This window comes from Scyliorhinus canicula, chromosome 14, assembly GCF_902713615.1.
Source record: "Scyliorhinus canicula chromosome 14, sScyCan1.1, whole genome shotgun sequence".
NCBI classification, from domain to species: Eukaryota; Metazoa; Chordata; class Chondrichthyes; order Carcharhiniformes; family Scyliorhinidae; genus Scyliorhinus; species Scyliorhinus canicula.
The window spans coordinates 55,161,395-55,173,432 of record NC_052159.1 but is presented as its reverse complement, the minus strand read 5'-3'; the positions used below and the strand labels follow the sequence as shown (position 1 = coordinate 55,173,432).

Sequence of the window (12,038 nt, the reverse complement as noted above, 5' to 3'; positions counted from 1 at the left end):
GTTTCCTGTCTGTTAGCCAATCCTTAATCCATGTGAGTATATTACCTCCTATGCCATGTACTTTTATTTTGCTAATCAACCTCCTGTGGGGGGCTATATCAAAAGCCTTCTGAAAATCCAAATATACCACGTCCATCAATTCTCCTTTGTCAATAGCAACATCCTCAAAAGATTCCAACAAGTTCGTTAAACATGATTTCCCATTCATAAATCCATGCTGACTATGCCCAATCAGATCATGATTACCCAAGTATCCATTTATCAGATCCTTTATAATAGAATCTAGCATTCTCACTACGGCTGACCTAAGGCTAACAGGTCTGTAGTTCCCAGTTTTCTCTCTCCCTCCCTTCTTAAATAGTGGGGTAGATTTACTACCTTTCAATCTGCAGTAACCATTCCAGAACCTTTAGAATTTTTGAAGATGATCACCAATGCATCCACTACCTCGATCGCAAGATCTTTCAACGCCCTGGGATGCAAAATATTAGGTCCTTTGGACTTATCAACTTTCAGTCCCATTAATTTCTGCAATACAATCTTCTTATTTATGCCAATTTCCTTTAACTCTGCATTCTCCCTAGGCCCTTAGATCGCTACATCTGGGAGAATTCCTGTATCTTCATTGGTGAAAATAGACACAAAGTAATCATTTAGTTTCTTTGTCATTTCTCTATTCCCCATTATGAATTCTCCTGACTCTGCCCATATTGGACCCACATTTATCTGAGCCAAACGTTTCCTTTCCTTTTCACATACCTAAAGGAGCTTTTACAGCCCATTTTTATGTTTTTGCTGGATTGCATTCATATCCTGTCCTGCCTTTATCAGTTTCCTGGCCTTACTTTGATGTATTCTAAAAACTCCCAATCCTTAGGTTTCTACTATTCCTGCCAACATTATAAGCCTTTTCTTTTAATCTTATACAATCCTTAACTTCCTCTGTCAGTCACAGCTGACTGACTTTCTTTTTGCATTTCCGTGTCTTGAAGGAATGTATAATTGCTGTAAACTACATAATGATTCTTCAAAGACTGTGTACCATCATACATTTTAAAGTACTTTCCTAATCCACCTCAGGCAATTTGCCCCTCAAAGCTTCATAATTTCCTTTGTTCAAATTTATCACCCTAGCTTCTGATTGAGCTACCTTAATTTGAAATATAATGTTAAATTCTATTTTATTATAGTCATTCATCCCGAAAGGTTATTTTACAACAAGATTATTAGCCCTTTCTTGTCATTTAATACTAGATTTCTAGTAGGTTCCTCAACATACTGTTCTGGAAAACCATCCCTAACTCACTCCAGATACTCATCTTCCAGTGCGTATTAGTTTTACCCAGTCTATATGCAGATTAAACACACATTCCTGCTTCCCCCTTATTTTGAAATGGTGTCCCCTGGTTCTAGACTCCCCAACTAAGGGAAATATCTTACCTGCATCTACCCTGTCTATTCCTTTATTTATTTTGTGGGTTTCAATGAGATAACCTCTCATTCTTCAAAACTCTATAGAATACAGGCCTAGTTTCCAAATCTTTCTTTATAGGACAATCCCTCCATTCCAGGAACAAATCTGGTGAACCTTTGCTGGACTCCCTCTATGGTAATAATATCCTTTCTGAGGTAAGAGGACCAAAACTGCACGGTACTCCAGATGCGGTGTAACCAAAGGTATATGAAAAGAAAATGATTGAAGACAAATGTAGGTCCCTTACAGTCAGAGACAGGGGAATTTATAATGAGGAACCAAGAAATGGCTTACTAACTAAATACATACTTTGGTTCTGTCTTTATAAAGGAGGACGCAAATAACGTACCAGAAATGTTGGGGAACACAGAGTTTAGTGAAACACACCCATAATTACTGCATCACCCATCTCTAATCTCCTGATTAATACCATACCCCACACAGCCATTGCAGTTTGGTGGCCTATAAACACCTCCTACTGTTTGCTGACCTTTGGTGTTTCTTAGCTCCTTAGTTTCCACATTTTGTTCTTCCAACCTGAGATTTCCATAATGGCAATTAGTCATACCCATTTACTTCTTTGTGCCTTAAATTATCTACCTTGATGCAAATGTTGTGTGCATTCAGATAGAGTGCCCTTAATTTTGTCTTTGTCACACTATTCCAAATTCTAAGCCTATAGAGTTAACCTGAAAAATTGGTAGTTTACAAGTCATTTTTATTCATTGGGGAAGACCGAGAGTATATTTTTTCTTTATTCTTTCATGGGGTGTGAGCATCCCATGAAAGAATAAAGGCACACATTTTCTGCCCATCCCTCATTGTCCTTGAACTGCAAGGCTTGCTCGGATATTTCAGAGAACAGTTAAGAATCAATCACACTGCTGTGGATCTGAAGTCACACGTAGGCCAGGCAGATTTCTTTCCCTTATGGAAGGGCATTCATGAATCAAATTAGTTTCTATGTGGAACAGTGTTACAAAGATAACATTTTGGGCACACTAACTGAATGTACACAGCAATTGCATCAAGGTAGATAATTTAAGACACAAATAAAGGTAAATGGGTATGATTTAATTGCCATGATGGAAACTTTAATCTGCATATTGATTGGGCAAATCAAATTAGTAACAACAGTAGAAGAGGAATTCCTGGAGTGTATACAGGATGGTTTTCCGGATCAATACGTTGAGGAACCAACTGAGAAAAGGCCATCCTAGACTGGATATCGTGTGATTGGAAAGGAATAATTGGCAATCTAGTTGTGCGTGGTCCTTTGGAGATGAGTGACCATAATATGATAGAATTCTTTATCAAGATGGAGTGACTTGGGTCCTGAATCTAAATAAAGGGAACTATGATGGTATGAGGCACACGTTGGCTATGTTAGATTGGGAAACTTTACTTTAAGGGATGACATGCAGGCAATGGCAAACATTCAAAGACTGCTGACACAATAGAAATGGTGGCCAAACCATGGCTTATAAAGGAAATTAGAGATAGCAATAGATACATGGAAGAGGCATACAGATTAGCCAGAAAAAACAGCAGACTTGAGGACTGGGAGCAGTTTAGAATTCAGTGAGTAACTCACCTTCTGACTCTCCAAAGCCTGTCTGCCATCTACAAGGCACAAGTCAGGAGTGTAACGGAATTACTCTCCTGTTGCCTGGGTGAGTGCAGCTCCAGCACAAAGCAGCCTGCTTGATTGCTACCCCTTCCACAAACATTCAAACCCTCCACCACTGACGAACAGTGGCAGCAGTGTATACCATCTGCAAGAAGCATTGCAGTAACTCACCACAGTTCCTTAGGCAACACCCACCAAACCACGACCACTACCATCTAGAAGGACAAGAGCAGCAAATACCTGGGAACCCCACCACCTGGAGGTTCCCCTCCAAGTCACTCATCACCCTGACTTGGAAATACATTGCCGCTCCATCACTGTCAAAATCCTGGAACTCCCTCCCTAACAGCACAGTGGGTGTACCTACGCCTCAAGGACTGCAGTGGTTCAAGAAGGCAACTCACCACCATCTTCTGAAGGGCAACTAGGGATGGGCAATGCATGCTGGCCTAACCAGAGTCGGCCATGTCCCGTAAATTAATTTTTAAAAAAGGACAGAGGGATCGATTAAGGGAAAAATAGAGCATAAGAGTTAGCTTGCGGGGAACTAAAAACTTACTGTAAACGCTTTCTATAGGCATATGAAGAGAAAATGATTGGAGACAAATGTAGGTTTTTACAGTCAGATCTAGGGGAATTTATAATGAGGAACAAAGAAATGGCTGGCCAAATAAATACATACATTGGTTCTGTCTTCATAAAGGAGGACGCAAATAATGTACCAGAAAGTTTGGGGAACACAGAGTTTAGTGAGAGGGAGAAACTGAAATGGTGTTGGGGAAGTGAAGGCTGATAAATCCCCAGGCCTGATAATCTACATCCCATAATACTTAAGGAAGTAGCCCTAGAAATAGCGGCTGCACTAGGGGTCATCATCCAAGATTCTATGGACTCTGGAACAGTTTCTAAGGATTGAAGGGTTGCTAATGTAACCTCACATATACCCAAATGCACCAGCACATGTTATGTGGGTTAACTCATGCAACTTCACACCCTTACATCAATTTCAACGCTGAGTCAATTGGCGAGATGCTGTAATGGTGAAGCATGTGGGGGAGCAGGGTAACTCACTACACAACTCCTGCGGTTATGTTTAACTGCGACACGAGGACTCCAGAAACTGTTGTTCAATTTACTGCATAAAAACAGTGAGCGTCATAGCCTCACCATTATTCTCAACACAATATCTGGGCCGTTATTTGGCAAAATACTCAGTTCTTCACGCATTATTCAACATGCCAAGATGAAACATGCCTTTTTCAACCCTTTTCATATCTGGTGTTAACTTTGCTGATGACATGTTGACATTGTAGTATTGGTTGCTGCTATCCTAGCACTGCATTTAATCCTTGAATGGAGGAAGTTAAGAATACCTGGAGGTTATCTTCAAACCATCGGTCTAGGTAAGTTAAAAATATTGTTTATCGAGACTGCCACATCACAGTTTCTTTTTCATTTAAGGTTACTCTCATCTCAGAAATTGTCAACTGCATCCCCAAATTCAACAAAATTGATACTGGGATAACCTATAAAGTCCTGAGATTAAATTTACATCAACGTGCTTTCTGATGTTAGTGATTACAGGTATAGAAATTAGAAATTTTCAGTCACAACTGAGGTAATGGAAGAACTCAGCCAGTATTGAAGTTTCTCTGCCTTAATGTGTCCCAAGAGACACGTAGAACCAAATTTGCAATCTTCATTAATCCTCCTTCGAGTCACTTTCTTTTTAAAAAAAATAAATTTAGAGTGCCCAATTCATTTTTTCCAATTAAGGGGCAATTTAGCATGACCAATCCACCTAACCTACACATCTTTTGGGTTGTGGGGGTGAAACCCATGCAAACACGGAGAGAACGTGCAAACTCCACACGGGTGACCCAGAGCCGGGATCAAACCTGGGACCTCGGCACCATGGGACAGCAGTGCTAACCACTGCGTCACTGTGCTGCCCTGTTGAGTCACTTTCTGGCTGATCCTGCAACCCACATGAAGCACAAAAAAATTAATATTCCCAATCTGGGAGGAGTGTTTAAAAGTTTTAATAATACCCATGTAATTTATTGAAGTGAAATAGTGAGAATGAGAGAAAATACCTCAGAGTTAACATATGTTCTTGTAAAAATTGTCATCATTGAATACTCAATAACTCCAGAAAGAAAATACATATTGACAAATTGTTGGATTTCAGTCCTGACCTCTAACATATTGAGTTAGGATCTGATGCCATTGCCATTTTTATTGACATTCAAATTTCAGACAGCTGCAGTTTACTGTCAAATTCCCAGTCTCCCAAATTTAATATTTTATATTCTAGTTCTTTATTAGAATTGGCATTTTTTAAACTAATTTTCAAATGAGAATCATTCATAGAACTCAAACACATGTTCTCGGGGAATGTAGAACTCACCTCTTTTAATGGATTGGCTGGGGGTGTAAAAATGGTCTTCCAATAGGACCACACAAACATGACAAAAGATAGATGGAACACCACAAGGTAGATAACTGAAACAGAGAATGAAATAAAGCATTTAAGTTAGCAAAACTTACAATGCTCTATTGCTGGCAAAGCAGGATTCTAGAATCAGAGAAACTTACAACACATTTGGCATGTTGGCTGTGCCAGCTGTTTGCTAGAACATCTTAAAATGAATACCATGAACCTGTGCCTCATCTCTGGAAAAAAACACAACTTTCCCTTAAAATGTAATATTCCCTGTGGCGAAACATTACATGCTCAAACAACTCGTATATAAAAATAAATATAAAAATAATTTTCTCCCAATAGTTACATTAATAAAGTGTCTTTAACATGGATAACTGGGGCAGCACGGTGGCTCAGTGGGTTAGCACTGCAGTCTCACGGCGCTGAGGTCCCAGGTTCGATCCCGGCTCTGGGTCACTGTCCGTGTGGAGTTTGCATATTCTCCCCGTGTTTGCGTGGGTTTCGCCCCCACAACCCAAAGATGTGCAAGGTAGGTGGATTGAACACGCTAAATTGCCCCTTAATTGGAAAAAATTAATTGGGTAGTCTAAATTAAAAAAAAAACATGGATAACTGAAAATGCTTTGCAGAAGCCAAAAGGAATCAAAATTAAGATAAGGAAACGGAAGGATAGACTAGGGACTGTAAATGAAAGTTTAGTTGAAAAGATGGGATCACAGTTTGTTTTAGGAGCAGAGGTTAAAATGTAAAGGGGTTTAGGATGGGATTTCCATTGAGAAAGCCTGCATTGACAGATGGTCTGCCAGCAATGAAGAGCGAAGAGGGTGGGTCAGAATTGGAGGATGTAAGGTGACATATGAAACTTTAGGAAGCTGCAGTGGTAAAGAGTGGCAAGTCACTGGAGGGATGGTAAGAGAAGCCACAGGGGGAGATATATAAGCTGTATTTACACAGGTCGAAGTTAAACCATGCAACGGTAGTCCCACATAGTTGGGCAGCGGAGGAGAGGCAATGAAGGAGGATTGAATGTAATGCTACAGATAAAAACAGCAAGGATCAATAAAACACCATCATGACAATCATAAAGGTTCTCATTCAAGACTTTGGCTAGGTTAGTATCGGTGCTAAAAGGTGGGAACTAGACTGAAGCAATTCTAAAAGTGCTTTTGGGAGAAATGGTGTGCAATTAGAACGTGGCAATATTAAATGAATTAGAGGTTAGTAATGAGGTGGGAACCGGAGAGGATAGATACATCAGACTTTTGAGGGGGGGTGATGACGACAAAGGATTTGAGAGGGAGACTGATGCTATCTGAAGAAAGGGAGCTCTTTAAAATGTCAGTTAACATGTCCACTGATTACCACTCAGAGGATGTTACGGCCCTCCTTATTTGCGTAGGGATATATTTCCATTGGAGGCAGTTCAGAGAAGGTTCACTAGGTTTATTCCTGGGATGATGGGGCTGTGAGGAAAAGTTGAGCAGCTTGGATCAATACTCATTGCAGCGTAGAAGGTCGAGAGATGATATTGTTGAAACATACAAGATTCTGAGGTGTGTTGACAGGGTAGATGTTGAGAGGATGTTTTCTTTGTACAGGTATCCAGAAATAAGAAGGAATATCTTTGCATTGAAGGCAGTTCAGAGAAAGTTCATTCGGTGATTCCTGGGATTAAGAGGTTATCATAGGAGAAAATGTTGAGTGGGTTCAGCCTATATTTATTGGAATTTAGAAGAATGTGAGGTGCTCTTATTTAAACATAAGATTCTGAGGAGGCTTGACAGGGTGATTCCGAAAAGATGCTTCTGACATGGGAGAACCTAGAAAGAGGAGGCACAATTCAAATGAAGATGAGGAGTCTCTTCTCTCAGAGGGTTATTCATCTTTAAAATGTTCTTCCCCAGAGAGCAATGGAGACTGGGTCATTGAATATATTCAAGATCTGAGTTAGAAAGACTGTTGATCTGCAAGGGAATCAAGGGTTATGGGGAGCAGGCAGGAAAAGGGAGTTACGACCACAATCGGATCAGCCACGATATTATTGAAAGGCAGGACAGGTTCAAGGGACTAAATGGCCCATTCCTACCTATGCTATAATCATAGAACCGCTACAGTGCCGAAAGAGGCCTTTCAGCCCATCAGGTCTGCCCCGGCCCTCTGAAAGAGCACTCCACCCAAGGACACTCCCCCAACCTACCCCTACCTAACCTATACATCCCTGTACACTAAGGAGCAATTTTTTTGCATGGCCAATCCCCTTCACCTGCACATCTTTGAATTGTGGGAGGAAACCGGAGCACCCGGAGGAAACCCACGCAGTTACGGGTAGAAAGTGCAAACTCCACACAGTCAACCAGGGCCGGAATTGAACCCGGATCCCTGGCACTGTGAGGCAGCAGTGCTAACCGCTGTGCCACCACGCCAACCGTTCTACATTACTATGTTCTGTATACTTTGCAGTATGTTAACCTAGAAAATCTGATACTGCATAAAAGCCATTCCATCCTTTTCTTAATGGGCTAAAATTCCCCAAAAGGAACTGACATCAACAAATACCATATTATAGAACTTCCACTACTAGATTACTCACAGCCTAACAGATAAGAAACAAATGCAACTCCTCAATGAACAACTTCTTCTGTAACATAATATTAGCCATGTTCCCATGGATAGCTGGCATCACAATTCAGCACTATAAATCAATCCAAATCTGCTCTTTGGTAATAAAAATTGGCAGTAATATACATAGCAAATACTACATTATATTTATAAAAGCATCTAATTGTAGAACACAAGAAAAAAATTGTACTAAAGGAAGTGGCAGAGGGCTTTGGTGGAGATTTAGTTTTTTTGTCTCAAAAATATTATAGCCTCATTACTATCCAACAACAGTCTGATAACCCTGATTTCATCTCAGAACTCAATGAACTTGAATGGTAGAGTATCTCATTTTAATGTTGTTCTGTTGCTGGAATTCGTTCCACTTAGCTCCTGCCAATTATACACACTGAGTTTTAGACTCAGCTCTCAAGTACAAAAAGCAAGTATAGTAATTTTAAGCCAAACAAGAATGAATCTCAGCAACACGACTCAAGCGCAGTAAAAAAACGGGTTTAAAGTTTACTGGCTTCTGCAGCCACAGAACAATGGACCACGAGGAGTCCTCTTTAATTTTTGTTTTACATAGAATTTACAGTATAGAAATAGGCCATTCAGTTTAAAACACAAGTTTCTTCCAACTAACTTATTCAAATCCTGCCAACATGTCCGTCTGTTCCTTTTTCTATTGCGTGCATATCTAGCTTTTAAATGTACCTATGATTTTTGCTTTAACTACTCCTAAATCACTGATTCATAAAGTCAACTGTGTGGTTGTGGAATTAGAATCTGGGAGTTGATCTCTGCGCTGAGGTTGCGACATCGATTATGCAGCAATATGTGATCCGAGTAGTTAAACAGGTGAGAGTTAAACTTGGCCCTTTTTTCCGCTCCAGCATTTCACGTCAACTTCGGCTCCTTTAGGAACCCCTCCCTCTATGGAATGTTCTCAGGCCATTTTGTTTTTTGTTTAGGTGTCATCTGTGGCTTTTCACCTCAGAGACAGACGGTTGAGGGTTAATTCATATCAAGAGCTGCTTTCACTGACGCCCTTCCTAATCAGTCCCGTTTCCATTTCAGGGTGGATACGACAGTGTTGACTACATATGAACAAAACAGATGTTCCAAAGTAATGCACATAACTTTTAACAGAACTACAGATGTCCAAGTCTCATACATGCATAACTGCAGCCATGCTCACATTTCCAATGTCATGTCTGGCCACGATCTTCTCTGATATCTGTACAGACCTTTCCTGATGCGAGGTCAGCATGTCCAAGTTAAACTAATGGGGCATCTGAAAAGGCACCAGAATTACAGTAGACCCTGGGCTGGATTCTCCACCCCGCCGTGCTACATTTCAGGTTCACCCCGCTGGCGGGATGCTCCGTTTCGCCGGCTGGTCAATGGGGTTTCCCATTGGTGTGGGGCAGCCCCACACCATCGGGAAATCCCCGGGCTGGCAACAAAACAGAGCATCCCAACAGCAGAGACTCCAGCCCCCTATGTTTTCAAGAAAATTCACTTCACAAACAATGAATCAGTGAACAATGCAATAGCGAAGTAATTGTTAAATATATATATTTTTGAAAATATTTTTATTCAATTTTTAAATATTTCAACATTTTAAATACACAACAAAACAGAGCAAAAAACACAAACTACAACACCACCCCCCAATAACCTAGAACAAAAAGCCCCTTTGCACCCCCTCCCCCTTAACAGCTCTTTAAAATGTAATACAAACAAACCCCGTCTCTTGTGGAACCCTTCACTTGCGCTCCTCAAAACATATTTGACCTTCTCCAAATACAAGAACTCCAACCGTTCCCCAGCGGTACCGAAGCACAGGGTATGACCTCCATCCCAACAGGACTCGCCTGCAAGCAATCTGCGAGGTGAAGGCCAAAACATCTGCCATCGTTCCCATCTGCAGCTCCAGCAAGTCTGACACCTGAAATATGGACCCCAAGGGACAGGGCTCCAAATCCACATGCAGGATCGGAGACATTGCTGAAGAACGATCTCCAAAATTTTCCCAACTTTGGTAAGGGCGAGAACATATGGATGTAACTGGCCGGGCCCCTCCCATACCGTTCACAAATGTCCTCCACCCCCTCAAACAACCAGTTTATCATCTACTTTGTCAGGTGCGCTCTGTGTACAACTTTTAACTGTATCAACCCCAATCTCGCACATGAGGTTGAGGCATTCAGCCTCCTTAGCGCCTCACACCACAATCCCTCCTCCAGCGCCATCCCTAGATCTTCCTCCCACTTGGCCTTAGCCCCCACAAGAGACGTCCTATCCTACTCCAAAATCCTCCCTTAGATTGCTGAGATGAAGACGCCCCCACCAGCCCCATCACCCCCTCCAACAGCGAGGAGGGCGGTGCCACCGGAAAAGTAGGGGAAACCTCCTTTGTGAAATCCCGCACCTGCATATACCTAAAAATCTCCCCTGCAAGATCCCAAACTTCTCCCCCAATTTCTCCAAACTCGCAAACCGCCCATCTAGAAATAAGTCTTTCATTTCCCTCACCCCTTGCTCCTCCCATCCCTGAAACTTAGCACCCAACCTTGCTGGCTCAAAACCATGATTCCCTCGGATCAGCATCCACCTCAACTCCACCCCTAGCCTAAAGTGCTGCCGAAACTGACTCCATACCTTCAAAGTGGCCGCCACCAGTCGACTCCCCGAATATTTCCCTGTAGCAAACCGGAGCAGCGCCATTGTCAGCACCCACAACCCCAATCCCTTACAAGAGCCTTCCTCCACCTTCATTCACAAAGCCTCCGACTCCCTGCTCCAACCCCGCACCTTCTCCACATTTGCCGGCCAATAATTGTACAACAGGTTTGGAAGGGCCAGGCCCCCGAACTGCCACCCTCTGAAGCCCCAGCCTCCTAATCCTCCCTACCAGTTATATATTTTTACAATAGAAAGTCTTTATCCAACTCAAAAGTGGACAAGACAGGAGAAGTCTAAGTGTAACTGTTCTTTAATATATATTTTATATGGGGCAGCATGTAGCGCAATGGTTAGCACTGGGACTACAGGACTGAGGACCTGGGTTCGAATCCTGGCCTTGGTTCGCTATCTGTGTGGAGTTTAAGTACATTCTCCCCATGTTTGCGTGGGTTTCACCCCCACAACCCAAAGATGTTCAGGTTAGGTGGATTGGTCACGCTAAATTGCCCCTTAATTGGAAAAAAAGATAATTGGGTACTCTAAATTTAAAAACAAAATGTAAAAAATATATATATTTTATAGAAATGTGGACACTTTGAAAGTTAACCTTTTCTGTCAAATTGAGTTATCTAGTATATTTCAGCTTTTTCTCTGAAAATTTCTAATTGGTTTAAAGATCTTCGGTTTAACAAGCTTCTATAGCCACTCAAATATACTTTCACTGGCTGCTGTGGCTTGTTTGGAATTTTAACAACTAACAGTTAGATTCAAAATTTAGTTTACTTACATTTTGAAAGTCGGTGTGAACTGATCTTCAATACATGAATCAAATTAAGTTAATAAGGGATTGGACCGCAGTTTAAAAAAAAAGTAAAACTCTTGTGCCCTTCTCAGAACTTTCTTAAGGTACACGATTTAAACAGCAAAAGCAGCCAAATGTAGTTTGTGACAGAAGTCTTTTTGGTCACAATATTAAAATCATACTTTATCCACTTTACAAACTTGTCTCTGACAGGGTTCTTGCGGGAGACAACCCTGTAAGTAAATTTAAGTATGGTCTGGAATTACTATAATTACCACACACGTATGTTGCAGACTTTGCTGGTGATATGGCACCGCTCAACCTTTCCCAATTATCTAATGTGGAGGAGCAGAGAGATCTCCACTGAGAACATAGATCTTTGAAAGTTGCCACTCAA

The 12,038-nt window shown here is 41.4% G+C and overlaps 1 protein-coding gene across 4 annotated transcripts in view; it reads right to left on the bottom strand.

Moving 5' to 3' along the window:
- Positions 1–12,038, bottom strand: part of LOC119977858 (palmitoyltransferase ZDHHC20-B-like) — a 130,398-nt gene that overhangs the window by 94,419 nt on the left and 23,941 nt on the right. For all 4 annotated transcript variants that reach the window (XM_038819116.1, XM_038819117.1, XM_038819118.1 and 1 more), the window contains exon 3: positions 5,515–5,609. In XM_038819116.1, the coding sequence (XP_038675044.1) occupies positions 5,515–5,609 (95 nt within the window). The remainder of the gene's footprint in view (positions 1–5,514; positions 5,610–12,038) is intronic.